At 45.0% G+C, this 27036-nt stretch overlaps 1 protein-coding gene across 2 annotated transcripts in view; it reads right to left on the reverse strand.

The window, feature by feature from the left end:
* The window catches only part of GABBR2 (gamma-aminobutyric acid type B receptor subunit 2), a 426725-nt gene that overhangs the window by 258876 nt on the left and 140813 nt on the right, over nt 1–27036 (reverse strand). Inside the window, exon 1 of one of the 2 annotated variants that reach the window (XM_058446038.1) lies at nt 9246–9436. The exons of the other annotated variant lie outside the window; for it this stretch is intronic. Within the exon in view, the coding sequence (XP_058302021.1) occupies nt 9246–9377 (132 nt within the window). The 5' untranslated portion in view covers nt 9378–9436. Of the gene's footprint in view, nt 1–9245; nt 9437–27036 lie in introns of those variants that run through there. 2 annotated transcript variants of the gene reach the window in all.

Consider the following 27036-nt stretch of genomic DNA (forward strand, 5'->3'; position numbering starts at 1 on the left):
TTGTTTACTTGATCCATCAAAGGCTGAGAAGTTTGTTAAATTTTTCTCTATTGTCTCTGACCATTTCTTCATGTATTTCAACTGTTTTTGCTTTATATGTGTTCATTTTATCTTGTTTTGAGCATAAATGGTCATCACAATTATATCTTCGTTTTTCAGCAATGTATACTTTTGCCTAGTGCAAATAACAGGCACTTAATAGATATTCATTGAGCGAGTGAAGATTGAAATATTTATCAAGATAAAATAAACCTCTGTTATTTTATTGCTTTTTGTTTGATACTGTATCACGCTTGTTATTAATACTGCAACCCTTACTGTATTTTTGCTTGCATTTGCCTGTCACTTTTTTATCCTCCTTTTATTCATATTCTATTAAGATTGTTTTTAAATACACATCTTGAAAAGAGCATATGGACAGATTTTAAAATATGTATGTTTATTGCTGTAGTAAATATTTGGCCTTGCATTTATCATCTCGTTGGCCATCTCTTTTTTTAATGCTTCCCTTTTTTGTTTCCTTTTGTTCCCGCTGGTTTTCAACTTTGTATCTACTCTTCTCTATTCTGGCTATGTGAATTAATCTTGCCTCAGGTCTCAGCCCGCTGGAGTACTTTTTAATAGGTACCTTGAGAAGGATAAAGGGTTGACAACTTACTGAGGATGGCCCTGTGTTGCACTGACACACAGCAGAATTTGGCTGGGCATGAAATTCTTGGGCTACCATTTCTCCCCTTTGAAACTACAAAGTGATGCAGAGGAGAAATTTGGGGCTGGCTTGATTGTCACTGATTGTCGTTCACTTGTAGGTACCCAGTTTTCTCTGCCTGGAGGCCTGAAAGATTTTTTCTCCCTTATTCCTGGAATTCAAAAAAATTGTACTCTTGATTTTATTTGGGAGAAAGAGAGTCCTATACACGACCTGTATACAATCTATACACTCAAGTATTTCCAACTCAGTAAAAAAAAACCTAATATATATATAAAATGACTATGCTATATTTACATTATGTATATTGTTTTATATTTATAATATATTTAACATATATACATTTATAATATTGTATATATTAGACATAATAAATATAGCACATATGTTTATTATATATATTTATATTATATTCCTATATATTCTTGTTTCTCCTCTGGGCCACAGGATTATCTGTATGTTGTCTCTTCATTCTCTAAATCCATATCTGTCCTATTTTCTTTCATAATTGCATCTCTTAGTCCTTGTCCTCTTCAATCTAGAAGAGCATCTTATTTTACTGTATTTTATTACAGGCTATGTGCATATTAGCTTTCACTATTTTCTGGTAAAATGGCTGTATCCGCAGCCCTAGCTGTAAGACATAAGCATTCTCATTTCTTCACATCCTGGCCAATATTTGATATTATCTGACTTCCTAATTTTTGTTAGTCTTTCAGAGATAAAGTGGTACTTCATTACTGTTTGATTTTGCACTGCTTTGCCTGGAATGTGGCTGAGTGGTGATACATAGACATGTTAGCTATTCGGGTTCTTTGTTCTGTGAGTTGCCTGACTTGCCTTTCAACAGCCTCAGTTTTAAGCCTTATTGTCTTTAACATATTTGTATTGTGTTATTGACAATTTTTAGTTTCCTGTGAATTTTTCATGATCATCTCCCTTTTCGCCCCATCCTCCAATTGCAGGCTATTTCATGGAGCCTGTTTTACTGCGTATGATTGAGGAGGCTATACATCTTTCTAAAGTTTTCTTCTTTAACCTACAATAGATCATTTTCAGAGATGGACTCTTCATCCACTTCTTCTGAGTACTGTGCTTTTTTTTCATTATTTTTGAAGTACTTTTTCAAAGGTGTTTTAAATTTATTCATCCTCAAAAGCAAGGCAAGTGTTTCCAGGCTTGGCTTATCAAGAGACACATGTGGACGGTACTTGGCCCTGTTTTCTATTTACGTTTTAATTGCATATACTTCTCAGAAGGCTGGAGAGTAAGTATTTAAGCACAGTTTTTGGTGTCTAGTAGGCTTTCACCTTAGGCTGGCCTACATTAAATAAGTGACATCATCTTTTACCCTCAGTGCCCAATTTTCTAATACTGTAGATCAACACAGTACATTAAATTCCCTTCCTGGACTGCTGCTAGGGTTTTTCTTTCCTGCCTAGAAAATTTCACATGGGAAGTCTCTGCTTCCCAGAATGCAATTCACATCTAGCGTGCTCCCCTCCTCTTCTTATCCAGGTTTTTCTTCCCCCTAGGAATGTATAGCTCTGTCTGAGTTTAGCGAAAGATAGATGAGAATAAAGAGAAAAAAGCAATTTGGTTGTCTCAGAGATCAGCAACTGTGAGGTGGAGGCAATAGCTGTCTAATTTGCTAATTGACATGGGTCCTGAGTCTTAACTCAGACTGTAGGGGAGAAAGGAAAAGGTCTACCTGTTAATTTTAAACACAATTGTTATTTTATGATGCAAGGTTTGGAATGCCAGGAAGCAAAGCTTAGAATTTTCTCGATCTAGAGCCATCTACTTTGTAATTAATGAAGCTTCTAAACATCTAGAATATCAATGAGTATTGGGGTCTCTTGGTTCCTTGAGAGTGTATGTATGTGTGTGTTTTCATGTTTTTTTGTTTGTTTGTTTGGTTGGTTTTCTTTGAGATGGAGTCTTGCTCTGTCGCCCACGATGGAGTGCAGTGGTGCAATCTCGGGTCACTGTAACCTCTGCCTCCCGATTGTTCAAGCGATTCTCCTGCCTCAGCCTCCCAAGCAGTGATTACAGGCACCCACCACCATGCCCAGCTAAATTTTTTTTTTCAGATTTTTAGTAGAGTTGGGGTTTCACCATGTTGGACAGGCTGGTCTTGAACTCCTGACCTCAGGTGATCTGCCTGCTTTGGCCTCCCAAAGTGCTGGGATTACAGGTGTGAGCCACCGTGCTTGGCTTCTTTTCCGTGTTTTGATAGTTTCAAAGGAAAGCTGAAAAGATGTTTTATTGGGTACCAAATGTTTTATTGAGTAGCCAAATACCCTTTTTTTTTTCATTTTTGGTTTATGCCATTTATTTATTTAGTAAACCATATGTTCTCAAATATTGCAAAGACAAAGTTCAAGTCAGTAGTTTAGTAAAAGTATTAGAAAAATCATGAATAAATTTAGTCTGAATTAACCAAATATGTGGCAGGGCCTGGCACCCTCTTTCACATTGTTCAGATGCCATTTAAACCAAAAGGTGGTGTGAAGGTTTTTAAGGTTCGTGATCGGTACCATCAAACTGCTCTCTAATGTGGTGGTGCTGCCATGCCCCTGGAGGCTGGTGGGTAAGACTGCCCAGCTCATCCCATACTGGCCAGCTCTGGGCACTGAGTGGGGTTTTTGCCCACCCCTCTGCTTGCCCCAACCTGTAGCCAGGCTAAACCTGGATCACCAGCATTCTCTTTGTCTTGAGCAGTTGCCCAGGGAGTCCTTGAGCACATCCTGGCCCATAGAAGATCCTTAAATAACATCTCATTCTTTCACTCCCACCCCAGGAACTGACCTGAGTGCTTCTGATAATGATGGCATCCAGGTACTACCCAACCTACGACCAGACCACAGGGCCCGATGGCTCCCCTGCACTATCCATGGCCACCTGGCCAGAGGAGAGACAAAATCCTCCAGAATCTTGGTGTCAAGGACCAAGTTCACAAAGAATTAAGCACTATGAGTGGTTGCCTTGAAGCCAGCATATGGGCAAGGTGAAGCAGCTTTGACCTTCATCCTAGAGCGTGAAGACAGTCCTGTCCAAATCCTATAACCTAGTTCTCAGTATACAAATTTAGTATAGCTGCCCCCCACCCGTCACCTTTTATTTATACCAAGGCTTTCCCATTATCCCACCTGGCCCTCACAACAACCCTATGGCAGGTGCCGTTAGTAATCTTATGGATAAGAAAACTGAGGCTTAGAGGTTAAAAAACTTGCCCAACAAAGCAAATTGGGGCAAAAGCACAAAAGCTTTCATGCCCAAGAAAGCATGAAAATGTTTCAGCTCTAAATAGTGGTGATGGTTGAACAACATTGTGAATGTACTCAATGACAATGACTCATCCACTTTAAAATGGTTAAAATGGCGAATTTTATCTTGTGCATTTTACCACAATATAAAAAGAAAAAAGGTACTTGTCCAAGATCATGCAACTTAGAAATGGAGGAGTGGAACCAGTATTGTTAAGTCATACTGCCTCCATCCTCACCACCACAGCCCCTCAGAAATTATACAAGTCCCTCAATCTGAATCCCAGAGACATCCTGGCAAAGACGGGCAGCAGCTGAGTGTGATTCAGACCCCTGGACTCCAAAGATCTTGGATTTGGACCTCAACACTGTCTTTTCCTAGCTGTGCAAACTTAGGCCACTGTCCTTCTTGCATCTGTAGAACTAAGAGTGTAAGCTCTGCCCTGCCTGCTTTGGAGGGGTGATGGCAGGATGTAAAAGAACTTTGTGGACTCTGAAGCTTTACAGATGCATAAAGTCCCCTGCACTCCCTGTGATTATGATTGCCAGAGAGTTCATAGATACTGGGTTTGTGGTGAGTCTGTTCACACAGGGGATCCTCTGCAATCTTCCTGGGGACAGGATGTTTGTTTTTATTTCCTCATCCTACACTCACTCAAAAAAAATCCATTCTCTAACATGCCTGAGAGCAAAGCTTGCTTGACAGTGGATGGATGAACGAATGGAGAAATGACCCAACCACCCAATCGGCCAGTCACAGTCTAAGCCATCCAAAGGAGAGTTTTTATGAATACATGTCTGACTTGGTGATTAATACTTTCAGACAGAGCTAGGTGCAGTGGCTCATGCCTGTAATCCCAGCACTTTGGGAGGCCGAGGTGCGCAGATCACTTGAGGTCAGCAATTTGTGACCAGCCTGGCCGACATGGTGAAACCCTGTCTCTACTAAAAATACAAAAGTTAGCCGGGCGTGGTGGTGGGCACCTGTAATCCCAGCTACCCGGAAGGCTGAGGCAGAACAGTTGCTTAAATCCGGGAAGCAGAGGTTGCAGTGAGCTGAGATCATGCCACCGCACTCCAGCCTCGGCGACAGAGCAAGACTTTGTCTCAACCAAACCAAACCAAACAAAACAAAAACTTTCAGACAGATTACCCAAGGTAGAAATTATCATCCATTTTATACCTGAAAAAACTGTGGCTCGGAAAGGTCATCCAGCAGACCAGGGAGGGAACAATTTATGCCATGGCTTCTAGGGCCTCTCAAACACAGCAAGTTTTAGAGGAGACACATTTAACCAGCAGCATGGGATGGGAAGAGAGCCATGAGCATCTCTCTCCAGCTGGAGGCCTCTAGCCTGCCGTGATGTTTCATGAGCGTTCAGGACCTGCATATTGAACCATGAGTCACTGTAACAAGAAGCACCTGAATGCAGAAAGAAGTGGTGAGCTCATGCAGCTACAAGGCCTCTTTAGGGAGCCGGGACACTTAGGCTTAACCCTGTCCCTGTGACTGAGAGAACAAGGGCAAGTCATTTCCCCCCTTTTAGATGTCTGTTTTTCTCATCTCTGAAAGTGATGGATTGGACCAAAGATTTCAAAGGTTCTCTGCAACCACAAAAATCTATGCTTCTCCAACATTGAAGAAATGATTAAGGAGTTTGTTGGTCTTGTGTGGGTGTGTGTTTTATTTAATCTGATTTATTCAGATAATTGCCATTGTGCCTCACTTCCATTTGCAGATACGAACCCAGACAAAAAATGTAAACGCGTCTCCCAGCTTCAGGATCTTTATGAAATTCCAAGCCATTGACGAATTCTTGCCTAAATGCAATTCATTCTTTGCCTGTTTTGGGGCATCCGAGTTTAGCTTCTCTGCAAAAATAAGCCATTTTTTCAGGAGGCAGGTATAACCGGGTGGGGGGCGGGGCCACAGTTGCTAAGTCCTAGGTAAGGAACTCAGGCCAAATGCAAAGGGATGAGAAAATGATTGAGGCTTGCTCTTTTCTCTGCTGGTTTAATCTTTTTCCACTGCTTTGCTGACTGTTTCTGTAATTAAATGAGGGAGGTATTTGTCATCTAGGGTTCCTTTCAGCCGAGATGAATGGAACGCAACTTTCTCAGGAAGCTTCTGACAAAACACTGTTTGTGGCCAGTGCCAGGATGTATACAAAGGCCCTGGGCTGTGTGTGTCGGGAACTCGGGTCCACTTCAGGTCTGCGCCAGGTGGCCGCTGTGCTCAAGCCCCGGTGAAAAACTGTTTGGACAAAAAGTGCCTCAACACAGATGCCGGTGAGATTAATGTGATGCGGGGTGGCTGCAAAGCATTTCCCAAGTGAACAAGGGAAAATGAATGCCTGGCATTTGAGTGAGTTCTGGAAGCCCCACTCCAACAAAAGGCCTTCTGGGGTGTCGTGCATAGACTGGCTGTAAGATTTTAAATCTCTTTAGTCAGAGAGAGCTTGGGCTACAACCTCTTGGGGAACAATCATTTCTCCTTTCTGTTAATGAGGTTTAGTTTTTCATCAAATGCACAGCAGTTCAGCTTTTACCACCCCCTGCTGTGGCCAGTCTTTTTTTTTCTTTTTCTTTTTCTTAGAGACAGGGTCTCACTCTGTCACCCAGACTGGGGTACAGTAGCATGATTATGGCTCACTGCAGCCTGGAATTCTTGGGCTCAAGCTATCCTCCTGCCTCTACCTCCTGAGTAGCTGGGATTATACCCATGTGCCACCATGCCTGGCTATTTTTTTTATTTTTTATATTTAGTAGAGACAGGGGTCTCGCTATTTTGCCCAGGCTGGTCTCAAACTCCTGGCCTCAAGTGATCCTCCTGTCTTGGCTTCCAAAAGTGCTGGGATGTAAGTGTGAGCCACTGCACTTCAGCATATTCTTATCGGGAACTTGTGACAATTTTTGTAAGGGAGACATTATTGCCTTTGTTTCCTGTGGGAGAAACTGAGTCTCAGGGAGGTATAGCGACTTGCCTGGGGCCCCATAGCTAGTAAGAGGCAAGCAGCCAGGTGTGGTGGCCAACACCTGTAATCCCAGCACTTTGGGAGGCCGAGGCAGGAGGACTGCTTGAGGCCGGGAGTTCAAGACTGGCCTGGGCCACATGGCGAAACCCCATCTCTACAAAAATAATGCAAAAAATTAGTCAGGCATTGTGGTGCGTGTCTGTGGTCCCAGCTACTCGGGAGGCTGAGGCAGTAGAATGAACTGAGCCTGAGAAGTTGAGGCCGCAGTAAGCTGTGATTGTGCCACTGCACTCCAGCCTGGGTGACAGAGGAGACCCCTTCTCAAAAAGAGGAAAAAGAAAGAGGCAAAACTGGGACCTGAGCTTAGATATTTTGACTTCTTGAAATTATGAAATAATGAGCACGTACCGTGGAGCAAGCATTGCATGAAGGGCTTAGCATTCACTTCTTCACTTAATGTGCACAACAACCCTATGAAGTAGATATGATTCTGATCTGCATTTTTCAGATGAGGAGACTAAGCCTCAGAGAGGATAAGTGACTTGCACACGATCACACAGCAAGCAACTGGCAGAGCAGGGACACTAATGTCACAAGTCCCTGCTCATTCCACAGACTGCTATGATTCTTCTCTGTGATTTAACAATTCCCAAGACGTATTTACTTCTTTAGTCTAATTTTGATCTTCACAAAAACCCATGATATCAGTAGAGTAGACTTTATTACCCTCATTGTTTAGATAAGGAAACTGATGTAAAGAGAGGTGACTTACTCAAAGCCGCATGTTAGCAAATGGCAAGGCTAGGGCTTAGGACTTTTGTTCTTAGAACGAAGTCCTCCCTCCAATTTTCCGGGCTGCTTCTCAAGGAGGCATCTGAGGCTAAGACTAGAAAGCAACCAGGGCAATTTAAAAGAAGAGAGAATTAGCCAGGCATGGTGGCGGGTGCCTGTAGTCCCAGCTACTTGGGAGGCTGAGGTAAGAGGACCGCTTGAGCCCAGGAGTTAAGGGTGCAGTGAGCCAGGATCATGCCACTACACTCCAGCTCGAGCGAGAGTGAGGCCCTGTCAGAAAGAAAGAAAGAAAAAGAAAAGAAAGAAAAGAAAAGATGGTCCAATGAAAACATATGAAACAAAAATCATATGTATATTTAAAAAAATTCTTCATCCTGAACGTTTTTCTTTTTAAACTTCTATTGTCAAATAGAAACTACATACATAAGCATGTTAGATACTTTTAAAGAATAATAGCAAAACCAATATCTAGCTGCCTATCACCCAGTTTAAGAGACAGCATTTATTTATGATGATAAATTGTGAAGTCATTTAATGCTTTGCTCTTTAAGATACAATTGTTTTTGCTATGTGGCATTCTATGATTCTTTGTTACCTTCTTCACTCCCTTCTTCAACATTTCTATTATTATTTGACATAAAGAAGACTGGAAAACAACTATTAGTTCCGCAAATCCTTTTAAGTCAAAAATGGAAGTAAATTAGAGAAATGGCAAAACCAACTCAATGCTGAGAAAGCAGTGTGGCTCATAAGGGTAAGAATGCTGGGTTTCAGTTTGGACAGGCTGTGTCTGAATGCCACCTCCGCCCCTCCCTATGCAATCTCAGAAGACTCCTCCACCTTTGGGAACTTCAGTGTCCTCCTCTGCAAATGGACCGGGGTCAGACAGGCACATTCCCGTTTCAGGGCTGTCGTGAGGGTTAGAATAGCACAAGCAGCCAATTAATGATGGCTTACAGTAGATCACAATTTCTAGACTTAAAAGTTACAAGAACTAAGTTAGGAGAATTAGATGGTATTTCTTACAACCACACAAGGCCTTTTAATTTACAAAGCCCTTTCCTGCAATATTCCACCTCCCTAGGGAGGGCAGGGGAGGAGCATACCCATTTTACAGATGAGAAGCCTCAGTGAAGGAAAGGATTTGCTCAAACTCAAGCGGCTGCCACCAGGCAGGGACATCATTTTAAAGCAGGACTTCCAAATCCTAATCTATTATTTTAAAATGGTTTGTTAATTAAGCAAATAATAATGATTGTATTGTTTGTCTAATTGTGTACAATTAGAATGTATGTCTTTAATTTTCTCTTAAACTTCTGGTAAAATGTTCCATTTTCCCCTCACAGCTGTGCAGGTGACAAATGCAGAAAATTAACAAATTACATTAGAAGCCTCTTTGGTTTCCTCGGCTCCTTTGCACTTGGCTTTCAGCTGACGTCTTTAGGGGTAAGAAGCATTCTCGTGTGATCACAGCTGTGAAGCCAACTGCCTTTTAATTACCTCACTGCAGAAATCATGTCTCCTCATGTCAATATGGCACCTCTGATCAGTCCACAAGTTGAAATCACATCTGTCGGGGGTGGGGGTGCTGGGGCCCCAGCTCGAGTCTTTGAGTGGGAGAGGATGCAGCATTTCTTACTTCTGGGAACATACTTCCTACTCATTTGTCCAGGCCCACTCACAGACACCTCCTCCAGGGAGCCTTCCCTGCTCTCCCTCAGTTCTCCCAGCACTGTTTCTTCCCCTTGTGGTGAGGCACTGAGAAGTGATGGGTAGCCAGGCCCACTTCACTGACTGCTTTATGAGCTCACTGAGGGCTGTCTGCGAGTTTGCTCTGTAGCCATGGGAGAAGTGGAGGGGAAAGGGAGACAGGAGGGTCACAAAATGCCTTCACACTTGTCTTTGCTAGACAGGAACTCACCCAGTTGTCACACAAAACAGAGCAGAGGAGGAAGGAAAGTGCTGGTTTCTCTGGCTGAGGAAAACAGCGTTTGCACTCTATCCCCTTGAGTAGACAGAGCCCAGGCAAAGCTCTGAGCGGCAGACTCGTACCAAAGAATCCTTCAACCAGACAGGCCAAGCTTGCCAAGGAGGCCTGAGAGCCACCTGCCCACTGACTCTCAGAGGACATGGGATGGCCTGCAGGGTGGCAGTCATTGGGCACCTCACAGCCCCAATCCCAGGGACACCGGGGCTCCAGAAGAAGGGGTCATCCTAGGTTCAGTTTACCCTGTGAGCCAAAGCCTTCCACAAGCAAGAAAGTGGAACGTGAGACTCCACACCTCTGAAATGTGCTTCATGGTCAGTCCAGAGGAAACTTAGCAGAGTCAAGATCAAAGATTCAAAGATGGTTTCCCAGAATGAGAAGTTTTATTCCATGGGGCAGGGGGCCATCCAGGACCAGTGGGGCTGGGGCGGGGCTGGGGCTGCGCATGGGTAAGAGCACCCGGAAGTGAGTGCCGCTGTGTGCCTGTGGAACACACAGACCCAGCTCCTCTGGTCAGCTGGAAGCCCGCCACCAACCTGCTATGCCTCAGCTTCCTTACCTGTAAAATGAGGAGAATAAGTCGTGCCCTGACTAACTCTCCAGGGCTCTGTTAAAAATAAACTGAGGCCAGGTGCGGTGGCTAACGCCTGAATCCCAGCACTTTGGGAGGCTGAGGTGGGCGGATTGCTTGAGCCTAGGAAGTGGAGACCAGTCTGGGCAACTTGGCAAAACCCCATCTCTATGGAAAAAAATAAAATAAAATTAGCCAAGCACGGTGGCCATGCCTGTGGTCCCAGCTACTTGGGAGGCTGAGGCAGAAGAATTGCTTAAGCCTGGGAGATCAATTCTGCAGTGAGGCGTGATAGTGCCACTGAACTTCAGCTTGGGCAACACAGCGAGACCCTACTTCAAAAATAAATAAGTAAACACACTGAGAACTTGGATAAGAACATGTTTTATAGGAAATGAGTACTAGTGCTATAACAGAAGATGAGGAGATGAGGGTTATGAGGCCCACCTGGCCTGCTCCCTCTCCACCTCTTCTCTTGCTCCAGCGTCCTCTCTCACCCCCTCACTCCAGCCTTCTCTTTCCCAAAGCAGGCTCTCCCTCCCTCTCCTCTGAAAAAGCCTTTCTGAACACCCTCCTACCTCCAGTCTACACAGGGGGTGCCTCCCCTACTGCACCTCCATCAGACCTTATCACATGTACTGTCATTGCACTCAAGCTGTCACAGAATAAGCACTCAAGTATGTGTTGAATAAATGAATGCATGGACGAATGCAGAGGGGGCAAACTTACTGTGTGGGGTCTCAGAGGGAAAACCAGGGTCCATGTATAACTGTTTCAGGGAGGCTGATATGCTCAATATGAAGAAGAAACAGTTCACAGTAAGGTATTCAAGAGTGAATCAAAACCTTGCAAAGTACTGAGTTCCCCAGCACTGGAGGTATTCAAGAAGATCCTCAGGGATCATCTGCCAGAGTCACAGGGGGGATTCCCAAATCAGCAGGGAGTTGAATTAGTCAGTGGTGTGCTTTATATCCCAGGGAGCATACCCAGGGATTTCAAATGAGCCCCAGATGACTATTTTATACCTTAAGAGGTATGCTTTCCCTTAATTTGCTTTTATACTACTTTCTTAGTAAATGATACTGATTTTTCATTCATGGCATTTAGATAAAATTATGAGTCAATTTAAGGGAACATACTAATTAAGTTAATAATACAAGTTGTACATGCATTGGCAGAGTCAAGAAAGTGATATGAAAATGATAAAAGTCAGGGATACTTGGGATTACAGGTTCATCAAAGAGTTTTTTACCAGAATATATGATCCTCAGAAATAAAAGTCTCCTACCCAAATCTCTATCACCTTCAATTAAATTAGGTCATAATGTGAATTTAAACAATTATAGAATGAGTTAGGCTTTTATCTGGGCACTCGGGAATGGGCACTATCAGAAGTGTCAAGAAGAGAGGGTAGTTACCTTAAGAGAAATCAGCTACATAGAAAAAAATGAGAAATAATGAAAATGGCGTAAGCGATAGCTTTGCCAGATTTAGCAACATTTGGGACATTCTTGCACTAAAAAGCAAAGCTAAAAACCTTTTTGTGTATCTGAAATTCAAATTTAACTGGGCATCCTGTATTCTACCTGCTAACCCTAAGTAACCATTCAGGCCAGCTGTGGTAAAGGGCTGAACCTATGCCGTATCACCAGTGGGCTGACGGGGGCTACTGAGAAGTGGGCTAAGGGAGTGAAGAATGAGCGTTTAGTGATCTATTAGTTATGTCTACAATTAGCATAGAAGGATAAAATAATACCATGGGTGCCATTTATTTATGTGCCATTCTGGGCTTGTCCAACTCCTCATTTTATACACGGAGGACCAGAAAGAAGGGACTTGCCCAGTCTTGCCCCCCAAGTTCATGGCTGGCAGGGCTAAACCCATTCGCTTCTCCACATTGCCTGTTCAGAATCTAAACAGAATCCTTCCAATGCCACGATTAAGTAACTTCAGACCATCCTGAGCAAACATGGCCACTCACATCATCAGGCAGGACGCCCACAGCCACTCAAACCCTCTACTTGATCCAGTGTCTCATCATGACTACACTGAAATGCCCTAGAATAACACAAAAGATGTTAAACAAAGTCCATTGACACCGAGTTCTGTTGAAGGAGTTGTCACTGTGACAGCAAAGCACTCAGGGATCTGAACCACATGCTGCTGATACGGTATCTCCAGGGCTCTCAATAGCACAGTTCTATGTTTGGCTCTTCGTAGAAACTGAAAACAAGCATCATGCTTTATTACAAAGAAGCTCTTTCACTTACTGTTTATTAAATTGCATGGAATTGGACTGAATTTGGTTTTTTTTCTTAGTCTTTCTGTTCCTTCCTTCCCCTTTCTGGGCCTCGGTTTCCTGGAGGAGACTGTTCTAGGTAGTTTTTATTTCAGCTCTAAAATTTCAGGATTTAGTAATTTATGTTTAATTAACTAATTTATTTTTATTTTATTTTATTTATTGAGACAGGGTCTCGCTCTGTTGCCCAGGCTGAAGTGCAGTGGTGTGATCTCTGCTCACTGCAGCCTCCACCTCCTGGGCTTAAGCAATCCTCCCACCTCAGCCTCCCCAGTAACTTGGACTACAGGCGTGCATCACCACTCCTGGCTAATTTTTGCATTTTTAGTAGAGATGGGGTTTCGACATGTTGGCCAGGCTGGTCTCAAACTCCTGGCCTCAAGTGATCCATCCACCTTGGCCTCCCAAAGTGCTGGGATTACAGGCATGAGCCATATGTTTAATTTACAAACCAAAGAGAAATTATTCTGTCTTTGGGCAAGAAAATGAAAATTGCTGAACTAGAGATAATGCCACCAGAAAGGTTTTAAATCAGCCTCTTTCACAAAGAGATTTATTTATTCTAATTGTTTTATGTCTCCATTTAGATATTAGCCTTTTACTTTCAGCTCTTTTTAATCAAGTTGATTCATTAGTTTTCTCGACAAAGATTTATTTTCTAGAAAAATTATAGATGCATTTATCCTTTAACCCAGAAATTCCACTTCTAGGAATTCATACCCAGTTTACACTGGCACAAATGTGACAATGTGGCCAAGGTTATTCCAAAAGATTGGAAATAATCCAAATGTCCATCAGTAGAGGACTGGCTGTACAAACTATGGTACATCCGTCCATACAAAGCAGGGCTGTGCATCTGTAAAAAAAAGAAATAAGGAATGCCTTTCTACAGTGATAATACACTGAAATCTGGGAAAATTAAGTAAAAAAAAAGCAAGGTGCAGAACAGTGTAGACTGTATACTCCCTCTGCATAAAAAGAAGAAATGAGCAAACACACACACACATACACACTCATACACTCATACACACATACTTGGTCATATTTTCAATAAGAAAAACTGGAAGGATAAATTAAAAACTACTAACAATAGTCATATTATATAAGGATGCTATGGAACAGAATGGAGAGAGCTTAGATTGGAGCCAAGAATTCTCTGCTATACATTTGACTATGGAATCATATAAAAGTTGTGTATAGTTTTTTAAATAAAATTAATTAACAAGGAGAAAAAAAATCAACCCCTAAACAGTGAAAACAAATCAGGACAAAGGAATCTAGGAATATATTAAGTTTCTAATGGAGTCACATGGAGAAAAATGTGTAAAGAGACTTTTGGACACATTTTCACTGTCCAGCCAAGGAGGACATATTCTTCCTCTCCACTATCCCACCACCCAGCACACGCGCGCATGCACATACACACGTACACACACACATACACACACACACACACACATATATACACACACACACACGTACACACAAAATACACATACACACACAGGAGCATTCACAGCTTTTTATTTTGAAAAATATTTAAACTAAAGAAGTTGAAAGAATAGTACGAGGAACACTGTATAGTGTTTCTATAAACCCAAAAGTATTTAAATAAAAATATTTAAAACAAAGAAGTTGAAACAATAGCATGAGGAATACTTTCACTTAGATTCACCATTTTCCACATCTGCTTTCCTCTCTCTCTTTTTAAATATATATAGTATATATTATATTTAGTATTATATATATACTATATAGTAGTATATATATACATAGACACACATATACATATATGCACACACATACACTTAATGATGTTGTTTTTGAAGCATTTGAAATTAGCTTACAAATATCATGACACCTCATAACTAAATAGTTCAGAGTGCATCTTGGAAAGAATGAAATTATCCTATATCATTATAATGTCATTATCACAGTTATGAAAATGAACAATAATTCAGTATCATCTAATGCATAGTCCATATTCAAATTTCTTCAATTTCCCAAAAATGCCCTTTTGTTTTAAAAATTCAGGATCCAGTCAATATTCATGCCTTGCTTTTGGTTGGTATTTTTTTTATTTTTTCATTTACAACAGGCCTAGGTTGGCTTTATGTGGTTGTTTTTGTTGTTTTCCACAATATGGACTTTTTAAGAATTCAGGCCAGGTAAATTATAGAATGACCCATATCTGTCTGATTATCTCCTCACAGATTACAGTTTAAACACTTTAGAGATATTAAAAATTATATTTTCAAGCTCATTCCACTGAAAAAAAAAACCGTGAAGGAATGAACCCCAGTAGCAACAAGTATACCTAGTACCCAAGTGTTGGTTTCTTAATACAATTTCCTACCAGGAAGAATCAGGGCTCCTTGGAGGAATGGCTGATTCCAAGACTAAGGCAGGTAAAATATTAAGTGCTCAAATTAGTAGGGGAAGAGAAACAGAAAGAAGCAGGAGGAGGAGAATAAAGAGTCAAAAAAGGGAAAGCTGTTCTGGAGAGAAGAATACTGGCTTAAATGTAGAAGGAATATAATTAGAAAATGAGGTCGGGTGCAGTGGCTCACACCTGTAACCCCAGCACTTTGGGAAGGCCAAGGCAGGAGGCTTGATTGAGCCTAGGAGTTTGAGTCCAGCCTGAGCAACGTGGCGAGACTCTGTCTCTACAAAACAATTTAAAAATTCGCCTGTCATGGTGGCATGTGCCTATAATCCCAGCTACTGGGAAAGCTAAGGCAGGAGGATCCCTTGAGCCCAGGAGTTTGAGGTTACAGTGAGCTATGATCGTGCCACTGCATTCTAGCCTGGGTGACGGAATGAGACTGTCTCTCAAAAAAAGAAAAAAAAGAAAAGAAAATTATCATTTTGCAACACCAATATGATACTGAGGCAGGCAAGCGTCATAAATTGATGCTAAAACCATTGAGTAAAAGCTTGTGAGGAAATGGGATAGTCATATCGTCTCAGCGTTTCACCCCATAGATTACTTCCTAATTACAGAGGGGGAAAAATGTATATTTACAATAAATTTGGAAGATACCACCTTAACCAAGTGATCAAATTTAGTATCATCAATAATAGTTCAAACTGACATCCTGGGCCCCCTGACTCGAGGCACTGGGAAGAACACAGCATAAAAAATGTAGTATTCTTGCCAAAACTCATGAATCTAATCATGAGGAAACAAATGACAATCGTGGGACATTTTATAAAACAACTGGCTTGGGTTTTTTTTAAAAAAAAGATCACTGTCCTGAAAGCCAAAAATATATGGCAACAAAGACAATGCATGTTCCTTGCTTGTGTCCAAATAAATTCCAATAAGGACAATTTTGGGACAACTGGAAAAATCTCAATATGGACCATATATTTGGTAATATTACTGTATCACTGTTAAATTTTTCAGATGTGGTTATATTAGGGTTATGTAAGAGGATATAATTGTCTTAGGAGATGTATGCTAATGTATTAGGGGTGAAGTGTCATTGTGTGTGCAAACTAACACCAAATGCTTCAACAAAAAATCAGTGACTGTGTGAGTGTGTGTGTGTGGGGCGGGGGCGGGGAGAGAGAGGAAAAGCAAAAACAAATACGGCAAAATGTAAACAACTGACAATCTAGATAAAGGGTAAATGATGTTCATTGTACTTTAACTTCTTGTTGCAGGTTAAAGTAACTTTCAAAATAACGAAATTGGAGGAGAATTTTGGGGGAAAGGTAGAAACATAAATACAGCAGCAAATGCTGGGCATGGTGGCTCACACCTGCAATCCCAGCACTTTGGGAGGCTTAGGTGAGAGGCTCATTTGAGGTCAGGAGTTTCAGACCAGCCTGGGCAACATGAAAAAACTCCATCTCTACAAAAAATACAAAAATTAGCCGGGTATGGTGGTGTGCGCCTGTAATCCCAGCTACTTGGGGGGCTGAGGGGAGAGGATCGCTTGAGCCCGGGAAATAGAGGTTGCAGTGAGCTGAGATCATGCCACTGCACTCCAGCCTGGGTGACAGAGCGAGACTCCATCTCAAAAAAAAAAAAAAGTTCAACCTATACTACAACTTTAGGACTTAACACATACTTACCTGACTTAGTAGGATATAGGTTTGAAAAATATGAATATACTTAACAGGAAAATGAGACTATAAGAACCTGAACCAAAGATTCGCAGAGGTTCTCCTGGATTCTGGGCCATAAACTGTGCTCTAAGGTACCCCCTGCAAACAAAGAAGATGCTGCCTTGACTTCACAGAGAGAACGGTAACTATCAGGCAAGACTGCACTGAAGGAGGAAGTGAGCATGCTGTGGGCAGCGGGGGTTACGGACGCATCCACTGGAGGCATGCCCTGGAAAGGCTTCCCAAAGAAGTGGTGCTGAAGCCTTCTTGTTAGCGTGGGCCAGAGGATAGAGCCAAAACAGCTTTGCTGTGCCAAAGGTCCCTGTGCCCAATCCTCTAGGAATGGGCCCAGAGTCTCAGAAGACACCCCGGCTGTGAAGGAAGTCATTCCCTGATACTTGCAAAGCCAACACGTCATGTTAGAAGAGGCTAAGACAGTACTATGTAATAGCTTTTATGGGAACATGGGGAAAATCGAGAAAATTATGCTTAACTCAGCATTTATGAATGTCTAGATTGTTATCTAACCTAGGATTGTTTTTCTCAAGTTGAACCCTTGCCACTGTATAAGGCTCAATCTCTTCATCATGGAAATAATAAATAATGTAATCGTCTTAGGAAACGGATTCAAAGCAAAAGGCTTCTGTATAATTCACAACTAATGCAGACTATGCTCTATTTAGAAAAAAATCAGCTTATTCTTTATAAAACCATCCAGAGTAGGACTATAAGTACTATTCTTGAAATACTTAGCATAGCTATTGATTTTCATCAACAACCAGTCCATCTATTTTCTGAGTTTGAAAGAATCATTTATTTTTTATACACAACAAGTTACTGAATGAGTAATAAGTTTAAAAGTGCTATGTACGCATATGTGTGTGCATGTGTGGGTGTGTGGGCGTCATGAATGATTTACAGGGAGAACGCAGCCTGTGTCAGGGGACACATACTGCCTGGGTCCTCCATGGACAGGCAGGAAGTTCCTTGCCAACACAGCTGGAGAGGGAGGCAGAGACCCGAGATCTGGAGCCTCCATGGCCCCCAGAGAGGCCACTCTTAGAGGCCTTCGGGAGACCTCACCTTGTGGCCTGCATGCAGCAGGAAGCAGGGCCAGACTCTACTTTCTTTGAATCTTATTTTCCCCAATCTGAGAACAGGCCTAACTGGGACGACGCCTGCTCTTCAATCCCAAGTAGTGCAGTGAGGGTTACACGATACTGTGTGACAGGCAGTGTAGACTTGCGCTTGCAAGCAGGAACTCTGGAGCCATTTAAGAAGGGCAATCCTTTGGCAAGGCACTCAATCTCTCTGTGCCTCAGTTTTCTCATCTGTGAAATGAGGAGAATAGCAACCTCTTAGGGTTGGCATGTGAAGTAAATGAGTTAATTTATGCACAGTGTTTAGAACCATGCCTGGCCCGTGGCAAAGGCCACAGACATGTTACAAATTGGTTTTGTAACAGGCCCTACAGGTGTGTCCAGTCACAATTCCTGAGCACCTACTTGAGGCAAGGCCCTTGGGGTACTGCTAAGACTCAGATGGGCAAGGACTGTCTGGGCCTGAAGTTGTTTGGCAGGTGACACTGAAACCTCATCAGGGATTGTAATATATTGAGGAATGGGCAAAACAAAGGAAGTGAGGAAAACGCTGGGTACCTCCTCCAGCTGGGACCAGGGTTGGGGAAGACTAGGAAGCCTTCCTGGAGGAGGAGGCAAGACTTGAACTAAATATCAGGAAATACAGAGGACGGAGCCGGGGAGGAGGGGGAGCAGAAAGGGCATCATGCAGTGAGAACAACATGGGCAACAGCTCTTGAGCTGTGGGGAGCAGGCTCTATGCCTTAGCATGAGGGGAAAGGACCAGACAGGGAAGGCCACCAGAAAGGCTGGCACCACAGCTCTCTGCCCTACCTGAGGTATGACTTTACACAGGCCACATCAGCTCTCTAGGCCTCACTTCCCGCAGAAGGGGTGTCCTACACCTGGAAAGCTCTGGTGGAGATCAAGAGACATTAAAGCTGAAGGCCTGGCACAGCTGCAAGGCTGCTCCTCTACTCTATGTGGAGTTACATGTGTGAGTGGCCTCAGCCCCTGAGTGCTTGCCTGGTTCCTTCTCACAGCTTCTAGACATGGAGGGGAAACCAGGCCTTATGAGCCCAGGGAAATCACATGCAGAGGCCCAAGAGGGATGATGCCAGGCTTAAGGCAGGCACTGATGGCTCTGAGCCACAGGGCATAATGACATGACATTATCAAGGCTATCAAGGCCCATGAACTGGCCCAACCCACTCCTCTTACACAGGGGCCCACAGGGAGCAAGAGCTATCCCAAGACCACATAGCTCATCCTTTGGAGGTGACCCCAGATCCCAGGGCTCTGCCTCTACCTGCAGAGATAGGCCAGGATGCCACCTGGGTGACTATGTCCTTGAGTGGATGGCCACAGGAGGAAGAAGGAAGGCAATGCACCAGCACCCAGGGTCAGTATGATGCCACTGCCAAGCCCCAGACCAGGAACCGAGGCTGGAAGAGGCTAAGCAACCTGCCCCAGGCCACCAGCGAACAAGCACCAGAGCCTGGATGTGAACCCCAGCCTATCTGCCCAAGCCTGAGGCGCGTACCCGGTATTATTGGTATGTTGGCTCTCTGGCCCTCCATTTGCCTATCTGCACAGGTGAGCACCACACACCTTACCAAACACAACATGGGACAGGGCAGTCAGTGCCATGCTACCACATGCACCTGTGTGTCTGTCTGCAGAGCACCTGCCCAGCGGCTCAACAGGCATCTTCCCAGTCTCACACTCTAAGGCAGTGGTTCCCACCCACGGCTGTGCCTCAGAATCACCCGGGGTGCTAACACACAGCACAGAGGATGAGGCGCCTAGAAGCAGGATGAGAGCTGGCGAAGGTGACCAACTTGTCCCGGCTGGCCCGGGACTTTCCTGGTTTGAATACTCACAGTCCTACTTCCTGGGGCACTCTCAATCCCAAAACAGGTATGATTGGTCACCCTATGCCTAGTGGGTTTTTGTATTTTACCAAGTTTCCAGGGGATCTTGATACTCATGAAGTTTGAGAACCACTGCCATAAAAAAAGCCCATTTTTAGTCAATTTTCCTCAACAAAATAGTAACCTTCACTCATGAATTACAGGAATGATGTTTTAAGAATAATATTGATGGCTGGGCACAGTGGCCCACACCTGTAATCCCAGCACTTTGGGAGGCTGAGGCGGGCAGATCACGAGGTCAGGAGATCAAGACCATCCTACTCTATAAAAATTACAAAATTAGTCGGACAGGTACCTGTATCCCACTACTTGGAGGCTGAGGCAGAGGATCTTTGAACCGGGGAAGAAGAAGAAGATGATGATGAAGAAAAAGAAATAAGAAAGAAGAAGATTACATGCCTGCTGGGTACTCAGCACTGTGTGACACATTTATTATTTCTATCTCTCATCCCAACCTTATTAGGTTGGTGTTAATCCCATTTTACATGTTTGTCCCCGGAGGGAGCTCATTTTCAAATTCCCTCTCCAGTTCTTTCTGGACGCAATCGTAATTCCAGACTCAACTCTATGTAATCTGCAGTTGTGCCGATCACTAGCAGCACCAGCTGTACTGTAAGTAGCGCGAGTGATTTATTTATTTAGAATGAATTATTCACGGCCCACATATTCCCAGAAAAGGGTTGAAGTGGCTGGCGGTGAAAGACGCATAAACAATGAGGCCATTGCAGTTACACGTTGGGAACTGATATTACTTTAGAGACTATGATCTTGAATTAAAAATAGGGGTCAGAACCTTAAATTGACTCTTCCACCAGGCCAACAGGAAAGATATGGGGTGGGTCCTTGCAGGAAAATATTGGGAACCGCCCTGCCGTCGATAGCATCCAGCCCTTCTTTAACCTACCTCTGCTTCTCTGAAAACCAGAAAGAATGTGTGTGCCCTCTAACAACTGCCTAGGGCTTCTTTCACCTCTCCTGTAAGTTCTCTGTTTTAATTTTACTATTCTGAATCACCTTCATGGTCAGTGATAGTTAATTTCATCCACACAACTTCAGATCTGAAGACAAATGGAGACCTATAAATTTTCAGGGCCCGGTTGGCATGACAGTAGCGGTAACATCACCACCTGAGATCTTAGTGGGCCTGACGGTCTGCAAAGTGCTCCCACATGCTCCAGCTCCCTGTCCCATCTAATGCTCTCGATAGCCCCAGAAGGGTGGACAGGATTATCTCCTTGATACTGTGAGTTCAGTGAGGCTCTGAGGGGGCTGCTAATTTGCCTAAGTTCGCTCTGTCAGTGAGAGGCATCAGAGGGAAAATGACTCCGAGCTTCGGAATTCCAGTCCTCTGTTCAGGCTCCTGCATCAAACTGCCTCTTTGCCGTGTCTCCCTCTCTTGGGGTGGTGGTGTTGGGTGGTGGATTTGCACTGCTCCAGGAGAGCCTGGGAGATTATACAGCAGGCGCTGCACTTGTTGAGTGAGAGAATGAATAAATAAATATAGCATGAGTCAGTGAATGAATGAATGGATGGATGGATGGATGAATAAGAACAGAACCTCTCTTCCCCTGAAGATCAGTGGGTGCTGCCAGGATCCATGCAAGCCAGGCTGGATGCAGGGACCACGTCTCCACCCCTTCCACCAAAGGAGTGGGGGTTTGGATCATGAAGGGCAGTGATACCCCAGGCCAACTCAAAGCTGTGGAGTGAACCTCCTCCTCCATCCCTCACACACATTATTGGGTCCCTGTAAGTGGGACCAGGCACAGAGATACTAATCAGACATGTCTACTGTCTTTAGGGTACCACAGTCAAATAGGGGGGACAGAAATGGAGACAATGATGACACTGTGGTGTCGAGCCAATCCTGTAACGAGGGAGGCCGGACACATGGCGCAACATGCCCAGAGGCTCGGAAGAGCCAGCAACTCACTTGCCAACTCTCACAAGCTGGACGTGGTTTTCAAGGTGAAAAGGAGAGGACGGGCCTGCAGGCTTGGGGGACCACTCAGGGGAAGGCTGGGGCCTTCAAAGAGCACAGAGCAGCTAAGCAGCTTCAAGGGACTCTGGGTGCTGGAACTGGGAGATTTGGGGCAAATGAGGTGGGAGGGGCAGGCACCAGCCAGCACTTTGTCCACCATGGAGCCTGCCACATGTTCCCCTCTCCATGCCTCTGGCCTTTGCAGTGGCCTTCAGCTGCCCCACAGCCCTGTGTCCTAGGAATGCTGTTGCCATGGCCACCATGGGTCCCGCTTCAAGCCAACTCCCAGACTCCTCTGTCCTGAAAACCCTTCTGAGGGTCCCTTCTTCCTTCTACCAACTGTATCCAAACAAAAAGCTACCAAGCTTTTCCCCACCTTATGTGTGACATGCTGCCCACTTTCAACACTGGGCTTGACTGCACTGGGCATCTGATGACAGCCAGGAAGGACCCTCCAAAGTCCCCAGGTCCTTGGGGTCTCTTCTGCCCTCTCTGCTTGGCCCATAGTGCATGCCCTTAGTATCATTTCTCCTCTTCCCTTTCTTCTTGTTTTTAATGAATCCAGAAGGTGGAAGCATCTCATAGATTATTAATGTGCTAAATGGCCCCCCTGGAGACCAGTGCAAAGAAATGGCTCCAACGCATGCTGGATTACTGGCCTCTATTCTCTTTCTTAGAGAGCAGCAGCAACAGTTTCCAGCTGTGCCTCATCGTACTGCTGCTTCTAAATGGTTTCCAATCAAGGCTGCAGGCTCACTTGCATGCTCTGTGGAAGGGTGTGGCAGTCACATGGGCCAGGTTGTGGCGGGATTCTGGCCTGGGTGGGTTTTGACTGTTGGGGGCTGAGAGGCAGACGTTGTGTGTACTTTGAGCATCTTGCTGAAGAGCCTCCATTCCATCCCTGACTCCTTATTTTCAGAGTCTGCAGTGTCAAAGTAAAAAACCCTGTTGTCCATGCAAAGCATTAAACTCCAATGGCCATAATCAGAGATCTGCTTCTAGCAAAGGAGTCCTGGGCATGATAACAGCAGCTACTGGATTACGGTTTATAAAAGTGCTTTCCCTTGAAGAAAAAACAACTGCACAAAACATAGAAGGCAGGTTTGCTATTCCCATTTTACATAACAGAAAAGTGAGGCTAAGGGAGAGAAAATCAGACCATGGCACATGCTGCAAAGTGCTGGAGGGTGAGCCACGGAGCCCAGTGTCGCGGTTACTGTGAGACTTTGGCAAGGCCCTACCCCATCTGGTCTCTGTTTTTCAGTCTGTACAACAGGGAGACTGGGCCTTATGTCTGCTAAGCCTCTACCACCTCTGCCATTCCATGAATCTACCTCAAATTCCACAAGCCACAGCTAAGCAACAAGCAATCTTTTGATTTCTCAGACAGCCTACAGTTTAATAAAATAATCATTTGAGAAAATCATGTCAGATCACAAAATTTCTGTTCCTGTGAAGCAAAATGGCATTGACTGACCATTTAGAATGATGCCAGAATTCAGTAAATAGCAAAAGGCCTGATTTGGGGGTTCTCACTGATTTGTTTTTTAAATGTCAAAACCAGGCATGCTTTCGAGTTTTCAGAAATCAAGTCCTAAACGTATTGGGACTCCATTGCCAACACCTCTACACACACGGAGTCAACATCCTCCCGTCTGAAAGTCCTCCTTGCCTCCACTCCCTCACATGAACTTCTCCAAGGAGACAGCCCCATGACACAAGCCGAAATGTTCCTTCCCAGGAAGGTCCTCAGGGGGAGTGCGAAGGCGGGCCACAAGGCAGGGTGGGCTGTCGAGGGGCGGCTGGGGACAGTGCCGGGAGAAATGCATCTACAATTTAATAATCTGCCATGGCTGCCTTTTAAAGGACAGGCTCTGCGGGATACAGTTCTTGAGGAAATAGTGTTTGCATTTTCCTACGAGCAGCCCTTTATCCCTTTAGGAATCTTTCTTTATTTTCATCAGCAAGACGATTTCTGTCTGCACGCTGAAGCTGCAATCATCGCACTCCCAAGCAGGAAGGAGTGTGGTCCTGGTCTCTGAGGATGTCTAACTCCCTCTCGCTAGCATCTCTTGGACCTTTCCTGTGCTCTGTCTCCATCTTCCCCACCCAGCTCCAAATTCTCCTGGTTTTTCCCAGGCTCCATGCTTTCAGGACAGATCAGGCTGGTGGGAGATCTGCAGGACTGCCCCCAAAAGTGCAAACACAAGCCACCCTTAGGTCTCTGAGGACAGGATTCTGGGTGGGTCTGAAAAAAACTGCAAAAGAAACTTATCAGTTAGGAAATGGGGGGTGCGGGGGTTCCTGAGATGGGAGGTGCGGGCTGAGGCTGAGCCCAAGGCTGTGTTAGGGCTCCCTCTGTGTCCGTTTAACAAGAGGCTGCAGCTGGAGAGTCCTTGGGTGACTTTAGGTCTGGCACGCTCTGACGACGTGCCCTTGGTTCTTAGGGGACCAACCCAAGGCCTAGAAAGCAGGCACCTGGTTCTCCGTCAGCAAATACACTCTGAGCACTGTTCTGGCATCACTGCCAGGCCTGTACTAGGCCGAAGGGCAGGGTGAATGAGACACAATTCTAACCTCAGGCAGCTGCTGGCCGGGGATGGGCAGACATAGCAAACACCCTGGGAGGGACGTGCAGGTCAGGTCAGGAAGCACGGGGGAGGCCATGGGGGGGCTTTGCAAAGAAGGGACACCCAAGCTGCACCAGGTAGAATGAGCATAGTCCTGCCAGCAGCCTGTACTGAGGCTGGCAGCATGAAGGGGCAGGAGGTGGCCTGGGAAAATGGCAAGGTGATGGTGCACTCCATGGACTGTGCCCCACCATGGACTGTGAGCTTCATCCTAGTGGCACTGGGATACTTGCCCTGGCAGCATCCCCCCGTGATCTCCTCCATGTCCTCTTTCCAACACGGGCAGCATCAGTTGGATTTTTTGGACCAGCAGCATTTGTTAAAGAGCCCAGGTGTCTGGGGGATGAACAGGCCTTAGAGAGCTCCTGGCCCAGCAAGTCTCCAGGGGCCAACAGCATCACGGTCACCTGAGCCACTGGTACTGAAATGGCTGTGGTTCTGATCAGCGGGGAATACAGTCCTAGAGGGATCTGATAAATCCCCTAACCTAGACCTGCTCAGAGTGGAGCCCTAGAATTTGCATTGTTACCAAGAACCCCCATAAGTGACTCTTCCCATATAGTTGGAGAGCCACTGACCTGGTCTATGCCTACTCTGTGTATTAAATTTCCCCAACAGCAGGTCTGGCTGAAACCGGACTTCTCAGGGAACCTTGGCCCACAGGGAACTTATGACTTCACAGCCAGGCAGCTTGCTCCATGCTGGAAGCCTCCAGAGGCAGAGCTTGCTTGCAAGAGGTGGAAACCCTGCTCCCCGCTAACTTCAGCCGTGGCTCCTGCTTCTCCCCACTTGCACCAGAGAACCAGCAGAATCTATCAAAGACAGCCATGCAACGCTGGAGGTCTGGACTCCTCCCTCCTCCCCAGTGCCCCGTGTGCTCTCCAGGCTGAACACCCTTGGCCCTCCAATGTCTAGACCTTGACCCTTCCCTGACACTTTCCTGGGTCATGCCCTTGTGGGTTCCTCCCAGCCTGAGGCCCAGATCAGAGCCCTGCAGCCTGAGCAGGCTCTGACAGTTTGGAGAGGGACAGAGCCAATCTCACCTGCATGTCAGACCTTGGACTCTATGAAGGTCCTTGCATATAGAGGGAGAAACAGGTTCCCAGTGGCTAAGTGACTCAGATCACGACTAAAACAATATTAGCCTCTCTATGCAGCAGCTATGAATCAAGAGGCCCAGCAAAAGGCAAAAGTTAAATTTAACCCATTTCAGCACCAGGGTGAATTTTCACCCCTCTGGTGTGTGAATCCCTATTTTTGTGACACAAGGAAACAGAAACAACTGATTACGCATTCCTGGCTGTCTCTGTCCAGCAAGCATCGCTCCTCCAAAAAGGGCAGCCAGAGCTCCTTTTCAATTACACAAATTACATGCAGTTTTCCATTTGTGAAGCTCTGTTTTGAAGCCCAGTCTTGAATAAGTTAAGAGATTCATCAAATCCCTTGGGCACCTGTAGACCCACCCATCCACCCCTTCACCATCTCTGGAAATAAGCTTAGCCTCCCTGCGTTGGGGCTGGGGTGGCTTGGGAGGTCCACAGAGCCTGGCTCATAATAAATGGGACTATGTTTCCTGAGAGTGAGAAGGAGCAGGGAATCCAGGCTCCCAGGCTACTCCCAGATCAAGATCCTGATCTTTGTTCTTTTATCTTCCTTGCCTGGCTGCACAAGCCTGGGAGAAATCCACTCTCTTGGGCTCATCTACCATTCTGCCTCCCAGGTCCTCAGAGAAGTCCAAACTGTTGAGTACCCTCTAGTTCCAAGCCCCCCAGCATCCCCCATCCACGTCCAGTTGCAGCCGTTGATCCAGCCCCAGTGTCTAGTAGTGAATGCTAGGGCAGTATTGTCTGGGTGTGAGCATCTTCCCCCACAAGGAGCCTGGGAAAATGCAAAGTGATTCTGTGGAGGTGGAGGCTGAGATTCTGCATAGTCCACCGCCCTCCCCACCCTACAGTCAGGGCCACACTGTGAGAGGCTCTGCCATGGAGCATTTCAGGCCCCTCCGTCCGCCTATCCTCTGCACTTAGCACAGTTCAGTACTCAGTGAGGACCTACTGTGAGCCCAGGCCCTGCGCCAGACATTGGGAACCAGGAGATGAAGAAGGGGCGGGGAAGGGCTACCCCCAAGAAGCTCACAATCTGATATGGAAGACTGGCATATAGAACAAATTATTTTTCACAACACTTAATTTTTTTTTTTTTTTTTTTTTTTTAAATAGAGGCAGGGTATCCCTTCTTCGCCCAGGCAAGAGTGCAGTGGCATGACCATAGCTCACTACAGCCTTGAATTCCTAGGCTTGAGCGATCCACCCACTTCAGCCTCTCAAGTTCCTGGGACTTTACAGGAGTATGCCACCACACCCGGCTAATTTTATAATTTTTTGTAGAGATGAGGTCTCACTATGTTCCCCAGGCTGGCCTCAAACCCCTGGCTTAAAGCCATCCTCCCGCCTTGGCCTCCCAAAGCACTGGGATTACAGGCATAAGCCACCATGCCCACCTCATTTTTTAAATTTTATTTTTGTTAATTGAGGTAAAATATACATATAAAATTTACCATCTTTATCAATTTTAAGTGTACAATTCATTGACATGAAATTTATTTAATAAGAGAATACTGTACACAATATAGAAGGATGTGGAACAGTGTTTCTCAACCTTCGTTTCACTGTTAGTCTCCTAAGAAGCCTTTCT

The sequence above is a fragment of the Hylobates moloch genome, unplaced genomic scaffold (genome assembly GCF_009828535.3).
Source record: "Hylobates moloch isolate HMO894 unplaced genomic scaffold, HMol_V3 SCAFFOLD_10, whole genome shotgun sequence".
NCBI lineage: Eukaryota > Metazoa > Chordata > Mammalia > Primates > Hylobatidae > Hylobates > Hylobates moloch.